The 23,990-nt window shown below is 31.5% G+C and overlaps 1 protein-coding gene across 1 annotated transcript; it reads right to left on the bottom strand.

Annotated features, from left to right (window-relative positions):
• Positions 1 to 16,051: 16,051 nt before the first annotated feature.
• Positions 16,052 to 22,560, bottom strand: LOC104228203 (alcohol dehydrogenase-like 3). The gene is made up of 10 exons (XM_070155354.1): positions 22,413 to 22,560; positions 21,955 to 22,095; positions 21,701 to 21,820; positions 21,276 to 21,307; positions 20,077 to 20,394; positions 18,048 to 18,123; positions 17,237 to 17,298; positions 17,003 to 17,098; positions 16,463 to 16,624; positions 16,052 to 16,352 (listed from the first exon to the last, which is right to left on the bottom strand). The coding sequence occupies exons 1-10, from the start codon at positions 22,471 to 22,473 to the stop codon at positions 16,242 to 16,244; spliced, it is 1,179 nt and encodes a 392-aa protein (XP_070011455.1). The 5' UTR covers positions 22,474 to 22,560; the 3' UTR covers positions 16,052 to 16,241.
• Between the last annotated feature and the right edge of the window lie 1,430 nt (positions 22,561 to 23,990).

Raw genomic sequence — 23,990 nt, forward strand, 5'->3', positions numbered from 1 at the left:
GTCAACGTCATCTTTAAGTACTATTAACTTTTAAAGCTCAACTATTTGCTTGCTTGCATGATATCAAAATTTTATTACTTAAATTAAAAATATACTATTAACTTTACCAATATAGAATTTTGATACTATGAAAACACAAAATAAAAATAGATAATTTGTGATACAAATAAACAGGGGCGGATCTACGTTCGGCGAAGCGGTGTTCGCCGGAAAAATTTACTCTACATATAATTAAAATACAGAAACACAAATAGGTTAAATAGAGTAAATGTGACACCACTTGACACATTAGACATGCAGCACATTTGATGAAGTGTTGTAAATGTTCAGGAAATGTCATGGGTTCGAAACTAGCGAGCCCCATTTTCTGTTTTAATAAAAATTGTGTTCGGTAGAGTTTGAACGTATTCCAAGTTTTTTTAATATTCTTTTTCTCCTCTCATCTTCTCTCTCGGCATGAAATTGATTAAGAACGATTTGTGGAATCAAATAAATGATAAATTTTTGTGTGATTTTTGGTTGTATATATAAAAAAAAGTATTTAATATTATTCTTAATGAGGTTATTTTGATACATTTCTAAAATGAAAACTCATCGATAAGAGTTGTAGTAATATACCTGAGTAGTGGTTTATTATTAGAAGAATTTGAACGTATTTTTTAAATATGATATTGTTAAAGTGAATTGTTAGTCGCTCACTATTTAAGGTTGTGACACCACTTATAAAAAATCTTGTGTACGCCATTGCAAATAAGGTGAATTAATTAATAAAAAATACATAATAATTAGATGAAAAATAGATTCAATGACGCCTCAAATGATATTGCAAAATCTATTTACACACTACATTTATAGGTTCATTCATTATTTGTCTATCATCTATTATAGTAAAATCTTCAGCTCCACCACCAAATGATGTGATGCAGTGGATGTAACTGCTCTTCCCTTAACTAGAGGTCTCGAGCGCGAATCCGGATATAGTCGGGCTCCAATGCAGATACCGGACACCGGGTGAAAAAAAAAAAATCTTCAGCTCCATCTATTTGTCAATCTTTAAAGAGTAACATAATATTGTGCTTCTATTAATATTGATTTCTTCAAAACCAATCCCCCGTGAGATAATAATTAACCTCGATTTGTATTATGATATGCCTCTTTTTAGTTTAGCTTTGAACTTTTTTTGGGGGGGGGGGGGGGGGTTCAAATTTACCTTTTTTATTTGACTAAATTATTTTCTCAAGCTTGAATTTTTATGTTGTTACTATAATAAAATGCATTTATTTTTTTACTGTTATTTTTCTTATTCTTCTGTTAATTTTGTTTTTACTAATAAACTAGACATGATCGTTATTGCACCAAACATCATCTTCATACCACTTCAACACTCAGCTAGCATAAATAAGTTTATGTTGATTCATAAACAAGATCCCTACCCATTTTTAGCATAAATAACTTTGTGAACGTGACATTTTGAAGTTTGTCAATTGTTAGTTTCAGCAGAAAAATTAAATAAATACTTGCTCCCAATTATATCATTTGACTTTAAAGATTCTTGCTCTTCTGTTAAGAAAAATATTTTGTCGCAAATTATAATCTTTTATAATTGTTGTCACTAAAGAGTGTACAGGTGTAAAGTCCTTCATCACTTCATTTTTAATTGTTCATTTTTGACTTTACACTCCTTTTAAAAAAAATGAAGTATGTATTTTACCATTTTATCCTTAATAATAATAGTATTTTCGAAAGTCTTGGGAAATGATTTGGAGAATGAGTAGTTAGTGATAAGGTTACAACATGAAAAAAAATCAAGAATTTAATATGGTCTAAAGTAATAAATTATACATATTCGATGAATTTCTTAAAACAAATGGTTTGATCAAAAACTATTGGGTTCGACGGAACTCATATGTTGCATTGTAGCACCACCATTGTTTCCGGATAAAAAAAGTGAAAATATATTTTTTAGGTTGTTATAAAGATTGAAGGTCTTATCTTAATTACTTTAATAAGTTTATGCTGGTTCATAAACAAGATCCCTACCCATTCATAAATAATTTGAATTAATTAATGAAAAATACATAATAATTAGATGAAAAATAGATTCAATGACGCCTCAAATGATATTGTAAAAGCTATTTATACACTATATTTATAGGTTCATTCGTTATTTGCCTATAATCTATAGATATGTAATTTTTGATCCGCACATTAAAATTACCTTAAATAGTCATAATATTTTTAGGATATTTATTTGAGTTTATTTCTATAGAATTCTACTTTATTATTAATTTTAATTATATTTTAAAGCACAAAAAATTGAAAAATACAAAAATAGTTTCATGTTTTATCTCATTTATGTTTAGTTTAGGTTATAAATGTTTTATAGTGATATTATTTTAATTTTATCATGACTTTAACGTATTTTTCTCTATTCTTATTTTAATATGATATTTAAAAAACATCAGAAAATGATTTCATATTTTATATAGTTTAGTTTAATTAAGTAGATTGATCTTTATATTATATAGTATATGTATTTAAAAAGAACTTAAGTAAAGCTTGGGTATTATTTTAGCCCAAAAGAGGCCAAAATCTGGGCAGCCCAATCCCATAACCCCTTCAACCCAGCTGACCCTTTACCCTGAACCAAACCCGCCCCAAATACCCGTCCAACCCGCCCCATCTTCCCATTAAATCTCAGCCATCAATCTATTTTAATCCAATGGTCATAAGTTAGTCCCTCACCCCATATAAAAATCCCTTTTTGTCATAACCCTAACCCTATCTTTTCTTGAAACCAAACAGTCGCACCCTTCCTCTTACGCCTCTGCCCACCAAACTAGCCGGAATCGGGCGAGTCCACTCACCTGAGTTCCATGGTCCCTCCCCCCCTCTCTCATCTTATCCTTCCTCCACGTAGCAATGATAACAAACTCAGAATATTCTCTAATGATTTCACCCAAATCGAATCCGCCATCCCTCTCACGCGCTTTAGCTTTCTTGAACAAATCTCGGATAAATGGGAGCGGTTGGATGTGAGTGAAAGCCCATCCACGCCTTCCATTTTTCCGATTTTTTGTTTTATGAAAATTTTTCGGGAGTTTTCAGCTTTTTGAAGTTATTTTGGGAGATAATTTTCGAATTTCTTGGAGAAGAAGCAAGAAGAAGCTTCTAGGATCCTATATATTTGGGATTTTCAGACAGAAAATGGTGATGGGGGAGAAAATTAGGGTTCTAAGAGTGAGTTTCTTCTTCTCATTTGGTCCATTCCCAGTTAAGTTTAAGTTCCAGAAAAGCAAAAATACAAAAAAAAAACTAGAAAAGCAAAAATACAAAAGATTTTGGGTTCTTCTTTTACACATTTTGGTTCAAGAACGAAATGGATGTTAGTTGAGGTTTGAAGCCGATTTGGGTTGCTGTCCGTTGTTCGAAACTCGTGGTTCCTGTTTGACTTAGCTGTCGTATTCTCGAGTGGCCTTTTGAATTTGAAGCTTTGTAGCTGATTGCTTTGATTCTCTGTTATTAAGAAGAAATTTGCACTCAGGTTCATATCCTATCTCTTCTTTTATCTAAAGTATGACTGAGACTATGATGAGACTTTAGGATTAAAACAAACTTAAGCGTCTAGAATCTGCCTATGTTTTCAAGATGTTGAATGTGTTCTACTTCAGTTCTTTTGAATCTGCCTTGCTCGTCATGTTGAGATTAAGCGTGCGTTGCATCTCGGAAACCTTGTTGTGATATTTTCTGCTTGATCTCAATCATATTCATTTGGTTTAAGATACTGGCGCTGCCATCTTCTTTGCTCTTTCAGTCTTGCTTAAATTGTCCTTGGTTTGAAGATAATAGCGATATTTGAGTAGTATAGAGTGATCCTATTTTCGGCAGAATCGAGTATGTGTGGTTTTAATGTCACTTTGATTCATTGGTTTGCATTTGTTCCTTGAAGTTTGACATAAAAGCGCATTGAAAGTTTTCACCATTTTGCCTCAAAGTTAATTTGTCATTTTCGGATATCCTAGTTCAGTAGAGGTAATGTGAAGCTAGTTTTGGATTACCACTGGAGTTGAATTTTCTTTGCCCTTTTAATTCTTAAATGTAGGAATCTAGTCCTTGATTGAATGAATCCAGTATATTTCTACAACAACAACAACCCAGTATAATCCCACTTAATGGGGTTTGGGGAGGGTAGTGTGTACGCAGACCTTACCCCTACCCTGAGGTAGAGAGGCTGTTTCCAAATAGAAACCCGATATCCTTCCCTCCAAGAACTTCCCACCTTGCTCTTGGGGAGACTCGAACTCACAACCTTTTGGTTGGAAGCGGAGGTTGCTTACCATCAGAGCAACTCCTCTTCTCTTGTCTATTCAGTATATTTCTAAAAAAATGCAAATAAAGTGCTACAGGATGTTAGCTTAGCAGAATAAGAATTCTTGTGCCATGAGGATTATGTGCTTCCTCTTGTTCTGTTGGCATTCTTCCCTCCCATTAATTTGGTTACTAATGTTATTACATTTTCTTAGTGTACTTGCGTGGCGCCTTTTAAGATAGTATAGGAACAAGTGATTAACTTAGATGACAAAGTAAATTCAGGCTTGATAAGTGAGGTTTAAAGGATTTGAGATTATCAAATGGGGTTGGTAAGACATCTGACAATTGGTTTTTCCCAAATTCACTTTGTTTTCTCACTTGCGTTTCAGATTATTGATATATAGTTTTGGTTAGTTGCTTATTCATATTCTTTGAATGCTTTAAGCTCTTGTTGGTGGAATGTCTATTTCTAGTCTTTGTTTGTGTGCACAATTTATGTGATTCCTTATGTGGACGATTCGAATGAATTATTGTATAGAGTCATGGGAGTTGGGAAAAAGACTTGGCCCATTAATGTTAATTTGCTTACATAATTAGGAATTGGGCTTGGTCAAATGCATGAAATAAGAAGTTAAAAGAAAAGTGAGCATGAAATGAGTTTTATTTAATTTTATTTCTATCTTTTAATCGCTAGGAGCATGCTTAGGCCGACCACATTTGGGTAGGCAAGCTTTAGGACTCCTGTTAATTTTGAGGCGAGAGGTCGTTCCCTTAGTTAAATTTATCCGGGGAATGGCCCAAAGTATTTGTATATATTTATTCCGGGGTATGCCCCGAAGTATTTGTATTTGGAGGTCGATAGTAGAACTCGTAGTATTTTTATTTTTATTTTTCATTTTTTCTTTTACTAGGTGGGGACGACTTTGAGCTTCGCATGTGTTTATTTTGCTTTTCCGTGTTTATTTTTACCTCAATTTGAATTCTAAAAGCTAGCTAGATCAAGTACGCAATCGTGACATTTACGGGACTTGGGGAGTGTCTAACACTTTCTCCCCGAGTCAAATGAACCCCTTTACCTAAATTTCTGGTGCGGACTTGGTTTTAGAGTCTAAATGTTTAAAATGGAAAAATTATTTTTTTTTAAAAAAACGGTGACCTAGCACACCGAAATCAAAGTGAGTTGACGACTCTGAGTTATTTCCTTTTGAACACAATTTTGTCACCTTTTAATTAAAAATCCTTTTGAGCTTCAAAAATTCTTTTATTATTTTTAAGAGGGTTAGTGAGATTTGAAAAAAAATGGGGTGTGACATCATCTAAATCTTCAGCTCCATCTATTTGTTAGTCGCTAAAGAATATCATAATATTGTGCTTCTATTAATACTGATTTCTTCAAAACCAATCCCATGTGAGATAATAATTGACCTCAATTTGTATTATGATAAGTGTCTTTCTGATTTAGCTTTGAATTTTTTTATTTTTTTATTTTGTGTGTGTGTGGAGGTGGGGGGGGGGGCAAATTTACCTTTTCTATTTGACTAAATTATATTTTTTAAGTTTGAATTTTTATGTTGTTACTATAACAAAATGCATTTTTTTTACTGTTGTTTTTCTTGTTCTTCTGTTAATTTTGTTGAACTTTTCTTTTTACTAATAAGCTAAACATGTTCGTTATTGCACCAAACATCAACTTCATACCACTTCAACACACAGCTAGCATATATTTTCAAGATAATAGTCAACATACATAGTTTTTTTCTTTAAATTTTTATTTTTTTTAAATATAGGCATAAGAGGCAAAAAAAATTTAGCTTTGATTTTAGTTATAACTTTTTCATTTTTTATAATATATTTGTCACCATCATTTCTCTTTTAACTTCGTATAACCATCATCAACCCTTTTCAATCCTGAAACTTCTCTCAATTTATCCAATTTGCATGTAATTTTATGTTTCAATTTAATTTTTTTCTATGTCCATTGACTTAATTTCTTTTCATAACGACAAAAAAATAAAGAATACTTTTGTCTTTGTTTCAATTTTAGTAATAATTATAAAACGTATTAGCTCCAAGATCACGCCCAATAATGCCTTATAAAAAGAATTAAGGGTCATTGCAAATATAATTCGATTTACAAGTCCGAAGTCGAATCCCACAAAGAACTAAGGCTTAGCTACAGTTGTTCAATATCGCTAAGAAACACAAGTTCAAACAATTTTCTAATTATAAAGATTGCGGTTCTTATTTTTAAACTAATTAATTAGAAAGCAGTAAAATTATTAATTAAGGAGACTAAGACTTGTAGACAAGATTAAGGAGGTCTAGAGTTATGATTTCCCCAATTGCCGGAATTTTTCCCGCTAAGTCTTCTATAATTTCGCCTATGTATTCTTTACCGATCGTGGGTACTTTGGGTGTTGTAGCTCTCTCTCGAGCAACTACCACAATTTATGCTACAAACCCAAATAACACCAAAGTATATTGTATTGATAAATTGGCAGTAATAGGAACAACTCAGCTAAAGGAAATTACAAAGAACTCAAACACCACAAGAATGGGGATGAGAAGACACAGAGAGAAGGAAGATGAGAGGCACAGAACTTTCACATAATACAAGCCTACTGTAATTCTTATTCTACTAGGTATTTATAGGGAATGCTAAATCCTATTTCCTTGCTTCACACTTCACATGTTCCAGCACTCTGCTGCCAAACAAAGTCTGTTAATTTTGTTGGATGCTTCTTCACTCTTGTGTTGCGCCTCACATTTTCTGTTTCTTGAGGAATGTTGATCTGGCTACTAACTTGGTCAGCTGCATGCGCATTTTCAGCTATTTCGGTATTCATAACAATTTACTAGACGTATTCTCTCGAACTACGCTAGCTGGCACAAATTCACCGCTCATTACGATCGCACCAAGGTTTCATTATCTCTAATCCCGCCTTTAAACACTCCTTATTGATCTCTCACGTACTTTAGGAGTTATGTTGTTTAACAACTACCTAAGTATGTACTCTCTCTCGAGCAGTACGCACTAAATAGGCACAGTCAATTGATGGCCATTCAATCAACAAGTAGTTGAACAAGTCGATAAATCCAACGACTTAATTATATAAAAACATAACAAGAATTTATCATACAAAAGGTTCTATCAAAACTCTAGATAACAAATTAGCTATTTGTCATAGTATGCATAACTACAATACTAGAATTCATAACCAATAATGAAAATAGGAAGAAGGAAGTGAAAAACTCGTAGAAGAATTCTGCGTCTTGCTCCTAGTGTGTTCTTGCCTCCTTAGGTCGAATCTCAGGTTTAAAGTATGTCAAAAGTCCTCAAAATAGCATTTTTATGTGTATTTATACCAAGTAAGGTCGGGCCAGACGAAACACCTTTTCCTACACAAAATAGGACTCTGGCTCTGTAAAATTTGTACAAGCGCGCCGCATGGGGCGCCGCACCACGCAGTGTACTTGTGGGGAACTTCAGAGAGCATGCAATTTGAGGGTCGCAACAATTTACACAGCCGCGGCGCCCCCTGCGGCGCGGATGCGGAAATTTAGAAAAATGTAAAACACAAAAGTTGTAGATCTTTTAAATAGCTTTCCAACGATATATTGTGGAGCCCAAATGGATTTCTGAGCAAAAAGTTATGTGCATTTTACTAGACAATGCATAGTATGTCTACTCGATTCTTCGTTTCGTTCTTAAAGTCCACTATCATCCGTTGATCCCCAAACACAATCCCAACTTAATCCTTGGGCTTTTAATCAGACTTCAAAGCTCCAGAATAGCTTGAATTCATTCCATAATATCTACGTAAATCGGAATCACTCTTACAAGGCATAAAACACATATATAGTGCAAAACAATAGCGATTAAAGTCCAAACTCAATTAAAGTATAGTAAATTAGAGTATAATAAGCGACTAAAATACGCAATTATAACCTATCATCATTCCATAATATCTACGTAAATCGGAATCACTCTTACAAGGCATAAAACACATATATAGTGCAAAACAATAGCGATTAAAGTCCAAACTCAATTAAAGTATAGTAAATTAGAGTATAATAAGCGACTAAAATACGCAATTATAACCTATCATCACTCCATTTCGTCTGCCACTAAGAAATGATGTTTAATTCATACCACCATTATATAATTATATTCAAAGTATTTATTTAGTAATATAAACTATTTTTTTCTGCAGTGAATCTGGATAAGGGATTACTTAAATATACATTGGATGCTAATATTTTAATTAAAAATATAATTCATATACTGAAATATTAGGTAAATTAATTTGTATATATCTATATAAATAAATAATATATCTACTTAAAATTGCTAAGAATAAAAATAAAAAGTTGTATTTATCTAATTTTGTCCTAATTCTTATCATATTTGTCCTAATACTTACGATCTTTATCCTAAATTTATTTATTAATTTAAATAGATACAGAAAGATATAAATATAAATATAGATAATAGATATTATCTTAAAATTGTCAAGTATCTTTTTCTTATTATAGGGATTCATGAAAGATGCATCAAGTTGAACACAGGAAAGAGAGATTTTGGTATAGGGAAGTCTCATATCTTACATAATTATTTACAATCATCATATAGAGAAAATACAATCATCAACAGTAATATTTACTCAAACGTTGAAGCAATTCTAGAAATCAAAAAATATTTGATTATTTTGTTGTTATCTCGATAAAAAAGTAGTATTTAATTAATTATAAAAGCTAACAAAAGTTTCTAACCATGATTGCATATGATAATTAGCCAAATAAAGTAAACTATAGAGAATTATATGTTATTCGCTCAGACTTTCGAGTTGGAGGTTCTGCAAAGTTTCTCAATTTTTTTAATCTGGAAGATTTTGTTATCTAATTGTCTCTTTTGAATGTTTCTAAGAGATTCTTTTTTTGATTGAAGTATTTTTTGAAACAAAAATACTTCTAATATAGATCAAAGTTCCATAACAAAATTGGATTGAAGATTGCCAAGTCAAAATGAAATTAAAATAATTGAAAATTTAGTTACATTAAATGAGATTCCATATATAATTTTTAACTTATTTGATAATCTCTCCATGTATATAAGAGTGAAATACTTCGAGACACAAAGAATGCAGATTATTCATCTCTCTCTCTCTCTCTCCACATTTAAACAAACAAAAACAATGTTCTACATATAATTTTTTTTATAAGAAATTGGTAATAGTTTAATGTAATAACTTTATAAAACATGCGATGCATTCTAATGAATTACTAGTTCTTTTTAAAAATATAGTTTTCGAAATCAACGTCAAACATTTTCACATGTAGAATCTCATTCACTACTGTAGTGTCTTTCAAATATTAGATCCTTGCCCCGAATGGTCATTCAAATGGTCACTCAATTATCACAAATTATCTTCTAAAGTCACTTTTCTTTCGTTTGTAACAACAAAGTCACTGAATTATGCCTATTGCACTCAGAAGGTCACTCAACTAGATTTTCCAAATTTTGGATTGCCAAATACCTATTTTACCCTCTAAATTACAAACATTTATCTTCTTTTTATTTTTTTAAACTTTTTAGTATTAACAATAAAAATTCAAAAATTTATTTACACAATTTAAAATGAAAGAAAATAAAGGTTGTAAAATATATATTCCATGCACGTAATATAAAAATAATTATTTAAATAAAGGTATTTTTATAATATGCATTATATATTCTTGAAAATTATGCTCAATTATATTATTATGTTTCTACCAACTTTCCGACAGCAAAAAGTTATGTTGCCGAAAAGCAGAGGGGCTATTTGTATAGGGTAAAATATGCTATGTTAAGTCGTGCATGAAATATATATAATATAATTGAGCATAATTTTCAAGAATATATAATGTATAGTATAAAAACATATTTATTTAAATAATTATTTTTATATTACGTGCATGGCATATATATTTTATAACCTTTATTTTATTTCATTCTACAACAACAACAAGAACAAACCCAGTTTGATCCCATAAATAGGGTCTGGGGAGGGTAGTGTGTACGCAGATCTTACCCCTACCTTATTTTCTTTCATTCTGAATTTGTGTAAATAAATTTTTGAATTTTTTTTGTTAATACTAAAATTATTATTATAACAAATTATTCTAATTAATTTTTTTTACTATGCTCATTATTTTGTTATTCCTGCATTATATATGCTTAAATACTTTTAATTTTTTTATTTTATAAATAATATTTATTTATTTTATAGGTAAGTCCATAATGTAAATTAAAAAGGGAAAAATCATAATATTAAAAAATTTAAAAAAAATAAAAAGAAGAAAATATTTATAATTTAGAGGGTAAAATAGGTATTTGGCAATCCAAAATTTGAAAAATCTAGTTGAGTGACCTTCTGAATGCAATAGACATAGTTCAATGACTTTGTTGCTACAAACGAAAGAAAAGTGACTTTAGATGGTGATAATTTGGGATAGTTGAGTGACCATTTGAGAAATGGACTCTAGTTTTGCATAATAGTATTTGCTTTTAGCTCTGACTATTATAGATGGTGAAAATTTGAGAAATGACTTTAGTTTTGATTTTAGATGGTGATAATTTGCATAATAGTTTTGAGAAATGATCAGAGGGTTGCTCTGATGGTAAGCAACCTCCACTTCCAACCAAGAGGTTGTGAGTTCGAGTTTCCCCAAGAGCAAGGTGAGAAGTTCTTGGAGGGAAGGATGTCGGTGGTCTATTTGGAAACAGCCTCTCTACCTCAGGGTAGGGGTAAGGTCTGCGTACACACTACTCTCCCTAGACCGCACTAAGTGGGATTATACTGGGTTGTTGTTGTTGTATTTGCTTTTAGCTATTGAGTTCTTAGTGATATATGGCATGATGCTTAGCTGGTTATTCCCATATGTCGAGCAATTGCTCCAAATTTGAAATATCTAAACAAGAAGCTGAACTTTTAACCTACTCTTTCAATTTCTGAAATCACCTATCGTTGGACAACAAAAACTTTGCGAGCTACATCTCTGGTATTTATTTTAGAAGATAAAATGAGCTTTTTGCCTAGAAATTAAAAAAAAATGGTGATCGGACTCGTTAGCCAGCGTGACATTGATAGTAATGGACCCAAGGGGTCTCTGTAGTACGAGTAGGATCAGTTGATGGTCTGATATGAGAATGTGCTAGGTATTTTGTGTAGAGATGCAAAAAATAACTTCGCTCTCCATTCAGAGAAGCTTTAACTTTGATTAAACTAATTAATTTTATATAATGAGGTGTTAAACCTAGTTAATAATAATTATTTTGGATCTATAATCGGTTAGTATGAATAATGTAGAATAGTGGTGGTAAGAGATTTGATACTGTGTGCATTCAATATCTCAAAATGATTAATGGTGGAGGAGTATCAAACAATAAATAGCATTGAATTAAATAAGGAGAATAATTTACCCAATATTAAATGAAGTGGATGATTCTTTCGTCGGACAAGGATGAATGATAGACAAATACTAGAATATTGGGACTCTTCTCGGATCTGATGGAAAAGTGAGGAATGATAGACAATCGAATCTCTTTAGAAAGGTAAAGTTTGTATTTTATCTAGAGAGAATCTACTTTTCAAAGAGTGTTCTTATCATAAAATATTACATGCATTTTACCTTATCTCTCTTTCTATTTATAAGGATATTCCCCTAATTAACCCTAAAAGTACAAGTACAGAAAATATTCAACATCCTGCTATTGAACTAGCCGTTATTGTCGCTTCATATACTTAACCTCGGCCATGATTGATTGCTCGGGGGTGAATCCTATTGGTTACTAGTCGACCTCGGCCAAATTGCCACTTCGTATCGAATATCCTTAGGCAGATTTTGACCCATACCAGGAGTATTCATTTATCATGTTAAGTTGGCATCAATTCCATTCAAATTAGCCTAAACAAGTAGCAAGTCATAGACTTTTAGCATAGTTATTAGTTAGGCACTCTTATTTCTATGGTTGATCAAGAGAGACCTAGCTTGCTTGGCCTAGGCCTAACCAAGCTATGACTCATGCCTTTCAGCATAAATTGGATAATTAATTCATAGCTTTTCGTCAATTCATCCCTATAACCTAGAATATACCTCAGGCCCATGCTATTTGGTAAGAAAATCGACTAGAAACCTAACTCAGCTTCTAGAAGATAGTTGATGAAACGACCGTTACCCAAATACCATACATACATTTTTAAGAAAATAACATAGCCCCCAAAAGTTTGGGATCCTAAGCGATTGCTTTACTGACCTTATAGTCAGGCCAACCCGTGCCTATTTGGTAAGAAAACAAACTAGAATCCTAACTCAGTTTCTAGAACACAGTTGATGAAACGAAGACTACCCAAATACCATACTATAAGATTTAAGTTTCATCGATGATGCTCTGGAAGGTGTTTTGCACATTTAGGGGTCGTTTGGTAGGATGCATTAGATAAAATAATGCATACATTAGCTTTGTGCATTAATAATATATTGTTTAGTACACATTTTGAACATATGCATTAGTTATGCAAACATTAGCTATACATCCCATTTGATATTATCCTATGCATAACTAATGCATAGAAAACAATGATATTAGCAATGCAATGAGTTTTAATGCATGCATTAGCTTAGTTAAAGACAAAATTGTCCTTCAAAATTTATGTTTGATTAAAATATGCTAGTTAGTATATTAATGCAAGTTCAAAATAATCCAAATAGTGAGAAATAAAATTATATCTCTAGTATATAAATAAATACTTAGCATATTTTCTTTTTTATAAATAAATATTTACTTTTAGTTTACAATATAGGTAGACAAATCAAATAATTTTTTGTAAACTTTTTCATATAAAAATATTTCTCAACATATATTTTCTTTAAAAAGTTAGAGTGTGAACTAGTTTTGAGAGCATTTTTGTAAACAATAATTCTTTTAGAAATTGTGCAATGCTTTAATACATCAAACCAAACAATGGATAAGAAATATGTCAGCATAACTAATATTAGTATAACTAATGCAAGCATAATTAATACCAACATTACCAATACACTATATTCAGCATTATTCTCGTGCCAAACGACTCCTTAGTGTGATTTGAATAGCTCCACTCATGTTTTTCGGTCATGTCAGCAAATCACGCCCAATATAAATTCGGCTGACCTCTAACTTAACGTTTTCTGCTCAATTTAAATGATCTTTTACTGTTTATCTTTTAAGTTATCATATTATGCAAATATATTTTATGTCACTAGTCTCAAGGTGCGCGTGTATTCTATCTCAATGAGTATTAATTTATTTAAAATTTGTATTTAAATAGTAAAATAAAAGTATAAGTTCCTAAAGATAATTATATATGTTAAATGTGCATAATAACTAGATAAATAAAGAAGCTCTCGTAAAAATCCTCAATCATAAGTCAATAATTCAACTTAAAATTATTTCAATTTAATAATATCATAACTTTAATTTCACAAGTTATCATGCTTCCTTTTTCAGTTTCAGCAAGAACAAGTCCTTAAAAAACTAAATAGTGTTGAAGGATAACTTAAAATATATAATCAGGCAACTATTGAGTGTGATACGGCTGTGCGCCATGATATTGAGTTTGATACGGCTGTGCGCCATGATGTTGAGTTTGATACGACTGTGCGCCATGATGCCGAGTTTGATACGGTTGTGCGCCATGATGTTGGGGCATTGTGTATGCCTTTGTACATCACCCGAGCATTGTGTATGCTCTGTTACATATTTGAGACATTGTGGTGTCGTTGTGAACTTGTGGTGTGTTGGTATATTTCTTTCAGTGCAATTATGATAAGTCCTTAGTGGGTATCCTTGTTGGTTAATTCTTAATAACTCTGTTGATACACATATATTGAGTTATTGTATAATTATCGTAGTTACTATATCATTCGTGTTGTGGTATGTTTGTATTTTCCAACACTTATTCCAGAAGTATTTAAAATGGCGGGTCGAGAATCTTACTGGGTTATATTTACATATAACTCACTCTTTATCTGCATGTCTATGCAGATACCATTGGTGAAGACGGAGCTAATAGCTGACGAGTTCGCTGGAGTTGATTCAGTTATTGAGGTGAGCCGCCGCATTGTTCGTGGAGGCTGCCAAAAGAGTTTATCATTTATCCATGTGATGTCTTTTGTAATTCTCTTAGATACTCCATGGTCTAGTGTAGAATTTTTGCTAGAGTTTTAATTTAATAATTTGAGATACCAAGTGTTCATAATTAATTATCAAATTATTTGGATATTCATACTTAATTAAATTTTGCAAATTAATGGTTAAGGTATGAAAGTATGGCTCGCCTAGCAGGTGGTGTTAACCGGGTGTCAGTCACGTCTAGAGAGTAACTTGGGACGTGACAAAACTTATGTACACTTAACCAAGTTTATTTGAGAAACTTATATCAAGTATAAGTTTATCCTTTCGAATTTCCTATTTTTGGTCTCTTTCGTATAAGCTTACATTAAAATACTATCCACAATCTAATATTCAAAATTGGTTTTCTCCCTGAATTCTTTTTCTTTGTTCTTTTTCCCTTTTCCCTTTAGAATTTGCAATGCATGTAGATATTTTAGAATAGCATGCAGCTTATTTTAGAAGAAAACAACGTAAATAAAAATAGAGTTCATGATAACTGCATCTTGGAACATCATAAGGTTTAAGATTCTTTATAGGGACGGATTGGTCTCTCGAACCTAATTCTATTACCTTTCACAAAATAGTTGTAATAGATATATAAGAAAAAGCTGTAAAACATTATGTAATATAGTTGATATAGCCAAGAAAGATGTCATAATACATGTTTTCTATATTAAGATAATATGTGATTCGACTATTAGATAAATAGAAATTCGATACAGGCTATTTGAATGATCCACCAAATTCAAATCTAATTTTAAATGGAATTTAAATTTGAATAATTGCTCCGATATAACTCTTGGAGAAATAAAAAACGGACAAAAAATGCATTAGCAGTAAAAAAAAGAAGTATATAGAAAGCAACCTATATATGACCCTAAACCAAAGCACAATAATTGAAAAGATGACAAAAGTAGCCATTGACGTCTAAACCAAAGCATTACCCAATCAACAAAAAAAAAATTATTATTAATAATAATAATAATAATAATAATAATAATAATAATAATAATAATAATAATAATAATAATAATACCTTTGGATAACTTTGCTTCATTCTACACAATACAACAAATTATGTGTAACACTCCCTAAAAAGTTTATGATGAATAATGTGGAACATGATCTCTTTTATAGGAATATCAGACTTTTTTTCTCCTACATGAATTAATCCAATAAATCGAAGTCCTATAGAAACTGAAGAACCAAATATCAAACATTTATATAACAAATTTTACTTAGTAAAATACGTTAGAGACCTTTATTTTTTAAAACAAAATTATGAATGTGTTTTTCTAATTCAAGTTGGAGATCAATTTTGTAGGGTCGATGTGTAGTTTAAATCGAATAAGAATTCCTTCATTAGGTAATTTAATTACAATTAAATCCTTAAATTATATGAATATTTAAGAACATAAAAATCGATCAATATTTTAGGAATATTTTAATCGTTCAATATTTAGCATAAATTATTCATACTTTTATAATAATATAGAATAATATAGATATAGATTAGTACATAAAAAATATACTGAATTTAGAATATTCCATGAAACTGACATGTAGACTTTTACAAATTAAAGTACATCTCGAATATATCATACAGTACTTAATTAGTGAGATGTGGGTGTCATCAATTGCTTCATATGCATATTTGTACCTTTCTCCCCTCCTACCTACAAACCCCCCCCTCCCCCACCCACCCCACAACTCATTCCCTAAAGAACATGAAAATTCAAAGATGAAGAAGGCATCTTAAGGATTTTCCATCCACAAGCAATTGAAAACCTTCGTTGATCTTCTCAAAGGGTAGTTTGTGAGTAATAAACTCGTCCAATTTCACCACCTGATTTTAGTTCATACACATTAGTCTTTAACTTTACAAGAATATGAGGAAAGACATATAGAGGTTAAAAAAATAAAATAAGACGCAGATGTAAAAGAGAATTTAATTACCCCAGCCATGCACTGTTTGGCAAAAAGTGGAAGTTGAGACTTTCCTTTGAAATCACCAAAGACAGAAGCCACAATCCTACGACCAACGAACAGTTCCATAGGATGGAGTGGCAACAATCTTGGTGTCGGATGGATTCCTAGAACTATTGTCATTCCCCATCCCTACAATAATTTTTGAAAATAAAAAAAATTCTATCAACAGTCATTCTTTATGCTAATTTATTGCAAAGGGAATATATTAAGAGCCCGTTTGAAAAAAAATTTACTTTTTTTTTTCTTTTTAAAATCACTATTTGGCCATACAATTTTCAATTTTCACTTAAAGATGAATTTTGAAATTTTTTGAAAATTTGAAAAAAACTTCAAAAAACTGCTATTCAAAATTTTCACTCTTCACTCACAAAAATTTAAAAACAATCCAAAATTATATTCATGTCCAAACACAACTCTAATTTTTAAATACTACTCATATTCACGTCCAAAATTTACTTTTTTCCGAAATTTTATAATTCTTATGTCCAAACGCCCACTAAATCTTACATCATGTGTGGACAAAAATGCCTCGCGGAGAACATCCAAATTTCCAGCACATTCAAAGCTATAATGTACCCCTCCTTCTGTCATTTCCCTTATTTTCTGCACCCAATTCAACACACCATGTGATTATAAAAAAAATATATATATATATAAGATGTCAGATTAGTATTAAATCAAAGATAAACTTATCCTATTTATAAATTAATTTCTAGAGTTTGTCTCCTTATAAGAACTGACCTCATGTACGGGTATATCGATTTCTTTGGGGTTTATGAAGTCGGTAATTCCAATTGCTTGACCTTAGGATCATAAAAAGTAGCATTAGGGGCCAAATTATTTGTCTAATTGCCTAATTAATTCAGAGCCCTCCGGTCCATAAGTGATTTTTTTTATTGTTTTCACACATATTAAGAAATTTACCTTTTAACATTAATTAACAATGAAATTGATCATATTAATCTTTACTATTTCTTCACATAAACACTCCTAAAAGGCCTAATTAATTACTTCATGGGCAATGTAGAAAAAAAATAATTAATTCATTTTTAAAATCTGAAAAAATACTTATTTTGGATCACAAGAAAAAGCCAAAAAACCACTTATTTTGGACCGGAGGGAGTAGCTGTCAAACTTCACAACTACGTAATCATTTAATACTTGCTACAAACTACGGACTTGGACCAGAAATTAGCCACATGCATGGATATATAAATAGCAGCCGCCAAATTTAATTACTCCCTCTGGTCCACAATAAGTGTCCAATTTGCTTTAACCATTAAAAAAAATACTAAACTTTAGATAAAAGTAGTTAGTATAACTAAACTGCTCTTAATTAAATATTGCAACATAGTTAATATGAAGAGTAAAAACCTTTTTAGGAATACATACATTAAGATAATTTTGGAAAAACAAATTGAATTGTTTTTTGGTTATATAAATAGACACTTATTTTGGATCAAAATAAAAAAGTAAATTGATCACTTATTATGAACCGGATGAGGTAGAATTTTCCCTTTCTTAATGGTTTTCTTTTTCAGTAAGAGTTTACCTTTGATACGTTTTTCAGGATTAATATCCACTCCTATTATTTTCGATGCACCTCTGGTTCGTGCCCCTTCCACAACCTGCACCCAATTTTAAATTTGAATTAATTGTTTTGCTAATCTTATTTTGAAATTGGTCAGTTTAAATCACATAATAATTGCCAAGATATTGTTTAACCCCTTCTGTTACTGTAATAGATTCTCCTTAAATTCATAGTTATTCCCTTACAATGCTTCAATCCATAAAAAGGGGAACTAATAAAGCTATGATTGGAGAATTAAATCAAAGTATACTGTTGACTTTAGAACGATGGAGAAGTATATTGAAACACAAATTTCCTTGATATAATAAAAACTATGACGAATCTCTATGTTAGTTGACTTAGTTCCATGAATTGTGTCACGGACTAATACAAGTCAACGTGGGCAAGTTGTAGTGATTCTTTAAGAGGAAAGAAAAAGGAGAAAGCTACTACCATACCAAATAGGAAAAAGATCAGAAATTAAATTTTATGAATTTATCCTTTAGAATTTTTAAAATTATAAATTTATATCTATTATTTTTAATAATTTTTTACACATAAATATTATATTATATGTCAAAAATACTAATGTAAAGCTGCATCCGTCCCTACCGAGGCCATCTAAAAGATGGTGACAGAAAATTGACGTACTAATTAATTAGATGGGTTTGGGAAATGGGGACAGTTGTGTCAACAAAGTAACAGATATTCCGAAGAAATCCAACATCAACTTGATGCCTATGCTCTCGTTGACAATCACAATACTATACACGACAAATGGCTAAATATATCTCTTTGCTTTCAAATATTATTTATCTGTATCCTTCGTTATATTATTGGGTTATTTATACCTCTGTCATTATTATTTGGAACAAAAATACTCATATTTTGGATGGAGTGCCATGTGACAACACCAGATTAAAATGACCCATTTTTTTTTTTACCCAACCCGTTTTATAAAAAACCCACAACCCGAACCATATTTTCATTTTTCAGTAATTTTAAAGAATTTTCTTTTTGTAAAACTTAAAAAGAATTGCAAAATATTTTTTTAAACCGAGTAGATACTGAAAAATTTTTGCAAAACAAATTGTAAAAACTGAAAAAGTCATTTTTTAACAAAATATTTTTGTTTTTTAACAAAATATTTTCGTTTTTTAAAAACTGAAAAAATATTTCCAACAAAATATTTTCGTTTTTGAAAAATATTTTTTTTCCAGTTTTTTTATAGATTTTGTTTTTATAAAAACTGAAAAAACAAATTTGTATAAACTGAATTTTTTTTTTGTAAAACAGGAAAAAAAATATTTTCGTTTTTTAAAAACTGAAAAAATTATTGTCAACAAAATATTTTCGTTTTTAAATTTTTTTTTTCATTTTTTCAGTTTTTTAAAATAATTTTGTTTTGTAAAAACTGGAAAAACAAATTTGTAAAAATAGAAAAAAAATATTTTTTGTTTTTTAACAAAATATTATCATTTTTTAAAAACTGAAATTTAAAAAAAAAATCTAGAAAAAGAAAAGAAAATAGGGGTCGGGTTGTGGGTTTTTTAAAAAATGGGTCGGGTAAAAAAAAGAAATGGGTCGTTTTAATCTGATGTTGCCACGTGGCACTCCATCCAAAATAAGAGTATTTTTGTTTTAAAGTATGACAGTAAGGGTATAGATAACCCAATAGTATGCCGGTAGGGGTATAGATAACCCAATAGTATAACGAGAAGTACAGATAAACAATATTTGAAATTAAAGGGATATATTTAGCACTTTGCCGTACTATAAAAGAAGTAGAGAGCTAGTAGAAAACAAGCTAGAAAAAAGAGCTTCAGGTCCACTTATAATAATTACTGTATATCATTTACTTATGAATTAATGGATGGTTGGATGTTATAATCTTATTTTTGTAAAAATACCTTTCTAATTCTCAGATAGTCCGGGATTAAACCATTTAACAAGTACAGAACCATATTGTTGTAAAGCCTAAAGACAGAAAAGTGATTAATTAGGAACTTACAGCCAAACCGACAGCTCCTAATCCAAATACTGCCACCGTTTCCCCTGTTTGAACGTCAGCCGTGTTCCACGCAGCTCCTAAACCTACATCATCAATTATCCATTTCATTCTCTTTAATATAATTGTATACACAACTTGCATAATTATTGGAACAAGTTGAGAAATAGCAGTTTCCTGCAGAAGTAGGACACCAAAAATCTTGTCCTTTTGGTAATGAATAAGCCTGCGTATTTCACCCCGCAAAGGAACCTTGAACTTAGTGGCGAAGCCATGAAATTTAATAAGGGTATTTAAATTTGAATACCTTTTATTAGTGGGCTATTCAAATGTGTTCAAAATCTATTTTTTAATCAATAACAAGTAATTATTTTATCTTATATATAATATAATTTTTCGCGAAGGGTGCTCAATTGATCACCCTTGGGCCAACATAGCTTCGCCCCTGCTTGGAGCAACGATAAAGTTATCTCCATGTGACTTGTAGGTCACGAGTTTGAGTCGTGGAAGCAATCACTAATGCTTGTAATAAGATAAACTGCATACATCATACTCCTTAGAGTGCGGCCCGTCCTCGGTCCATGCGTGAACGTGGAATAATGTGTACACACGACTGCTCTTTTTTACATGTATTCATCGCACTAGATGTATATTTCTGAATTTAGGGGTGTCAAATGGACGGGTTAGACAGATTTTGGGCGGGTCAAAACGGATTGAGTCAATAATTGGATGGGTCATTTGACCCGCCCAAAAGTTACTTGGGCTAAGATGGGTTGTGTCAATATGGGCTAAAATTTGGATCATAATCCAAAACCGCCCAACTCTTATCGATCTTTAATTAATATATGTTATTTTCTTATGAATTGTATAATCACTAAATAAGACTTTTTTCTTTTTGTTATGATCATACATAACATATCAAAAAAAAAAATATTTCTAAGATATTTTAGCAAATTTACTCGTGGATCAATTTGGGCTAAAAATCAACCCAATTTTAAATAGGTTGGATCAAAATAGGAGGCAGTTCCAAAAAGGAGTTCCCTATTTCCAGCTTGATAAAGTAAAGTCTCAGTGCCAGTTGTAAGGTTAGGAAAGCCAGGTATGATGAAATCCTCTTTTCGAATAGGAATTGATTCGATCTTATTATTAGAATATGAAGATTCAACTGAATATACTGTTTTTCAAGAAGGAATCGCCATCACCAGTGGAAGTTGAACCCGGCGATCTCTTCCTCCTGAAGTATGGAAAAAGGAAGAAAAAGCAGTCAACCACAGGGAAGGAAGGAGGTATAGCTCAACTTTCTTGCCTCTTCCTCAATCCAGTAGCGAGGTTTCAACGAGTTCTTTGTACGCGTGTAACGAAAAGTATATATACTTTTTATCCCGAATTCCCTATTACTCTCGGTCCTTGTTCTTGGTCTCTGTGAAAGATCCAGTCGATGGGAATGAATCCATGTTCAAATCTTATTACCGGGTTCGATTACGGGAAGGAAATAGAGAAGGTAAGGGACCGCTTTCCTTGTTCAAGCCGGTATTGTTTGAGTAAGTAGTAAGTAAGTGAGAAGTGGTGAATTGGCCAGGAGGAATAAAGCTTATTTCAAGTACTAATAAAAGCATTCATTACAAACTCTTGTGCTCACTTATCCCAAGTATAGGATGTTTTCCCTGAGCCTGTCTGTGTTGAATACGCTTTTTCCGTGTAGAATAGAGATTCTCTCTAAGGTTGATAGAATATACGTTTTCTTTCTCTGATTAAAGGTTGTCCAAAGAGGACTAAGAGACAGATGCTGTGCTTGCAAGTAAGCTTCAGCCAAGCATCAGATAAACCAAGTTCGGGTTGGGAAAAGGGCTATTTACCCCAGCAATATAGAATAATTATTACCCCCAGCACATCCCCAAATGAGAGCATCGTCTTTACCCCTAGAAAAAAAGAGGATCTTAATTCGGACCTCCATTTTCTGAGGCGGATCCACCTGCACTTGTTCTACGACCAAAGGCTGCCCTGGACCATAGGCCACAGCAGCTGGTGCAACAACAAGAACAACATCATATATATAGCGCCTCTGTTAATTTCTATATGGTGAAAGAACAAAATCCAATGTTCCTATATAACAAAATTTAATAAACTGGATCGATCCCCCTCTATGCCTTCTGGGTCGAGCCTGTCGCATAGGTTGCATAGAGCTTGCCTAGTGCGATTTACACCCCTCTGTGGTTTACAGCCTATTATACAATGGGGTTTACCCGGTGCGCACAGAGAGCTCACCCGAAAGGTAGAGGCTGTAGCGGCAGCGAATTTTCCTGGGATTCTAAAAAGAAAAAAAAAGAAAATAAACTGACCTCTGCAAGTGATAACCTTTCCAAGCGAACCATTTACATGGTAAATGCCATTGGCAGCCATTGATGACCTTTAATTGTGGTCTAGTTTTCGGGCTTTCCTATAGTCAGGTTTAATTTCTTGTATAAAAGACTATGGAATTGATAAAGAAATTCACTACAGGTGCAGGCCTTCTTATAGTGCTAGCGAAAACCAACTGGTCAAACGAGGCTGCCAAAATAATTAATAACATACCAATCTACGTATCCATAAACAGGAAAATCTAATTGAATTAGTTTTCATCCCTACCATGACGTTTGTTAGCAGTCACTGCAAATAAAACTGACACTTAATTTAGTTGCGTGTTTGGTTATTATTTATAATTTTGACACAAAATAAAATTCTCCTTCTAGAAGTTTTATTTTGTGTCTCGTACAATTTACACTAGTTGTACGAGGTTCCTTTTTGTCTCACAAATTTGTGGACCCCAATCTTATACTAGTTGTATGGGACGCAAAATAAAATTTTCCCCTTCCTTATATCGTAATTCCCATAATTCTTATACCCCATACACCTAAAATGAGAATATTAACTTTTATACGGAGAATTATTATTATTATTATTTTTTATCTTGCCTTTCTTACTTGATCTCTCTCTTTCTGTACCTTTTTCTTGAGAGTATTTCTACTATTTCATTTTGAAACTTAAAACTTAAAAGTGCTTTAAAAAAAATTCAGATTTAGAAGAAAAATGCAAATGTTAAATTTTTTTTCAGTTTATATCAGATATTTTGTTACACCTAATTTTAACTCTACTCATAAAAATGTTATTTTGTTTGGGTAAATGAAAATATCAAGGACTACAAAATATATTTTATTATTAGTTATACTGCTATTTTAGTCTATATTTGATTCTTAATTAAATTATTACAATCTATATTTGATTATTGATTATATCATGCCAATCTGTACTTGAAACTTAATTATAGTAACATAATCAATATTTGATTTTTACTCATGGTAGGACAATAATTTCAAATCAGATTTGGTAATATTACATCACCTACCCAATCGAATTAAAATTATACAAAACATTATAGTGCATAAGTGATGTAGCATAGGCCAAGGTTGTTATTGAAAAAAATTGTTGTTTTGCACGAATTCACTTAGAAAATCAGATACATTAATTGACTCTCTGCTATAGAGCCGTGGTTCTATTTATGATGGAAAATGTATTATACGACGACCCTATCAGTAATACTTATAACTATTTTGGACTGAATGTATATAAAAATATTTATTTACATGTTTAATCTTATGGAAGTTTTCAGCAGATGACTTACACTATTGTGTCAAACAAAATAAAATTAACAGATAGAACAACAAAATATTACATTGGACTATATTGAGCTTGACAATTAATAAGTTAATGACAATTAATAAGTTAATGACAATTAATGCATTAAACATACTCACATTCTTGTTTCTGGAACGGTAAAATTACTTAGAAACTTGTATTGAAAGAATGTCACTTTCGAAGTCACGGTGTGATGTACCTAATTCAATCGGTCATGGGATTTAAATGTTACTGTCTCCAACTTG

This window comes from Nicotiana sylvestris, chromosome 8 (assembly GCF_000393655.2).
Source record: "Nicotiana sylvestris chromosome 8, ASM39365v2, whole genome shotgun sequence".
In the NCBI taxonomy this organism is placed as follows: Eukaryota; Viridiplantae; Streptophyta; class Magnoliopsida; order Solanales; family Solanaceae; genus Nicotiana; species Nicotiana sylvestris.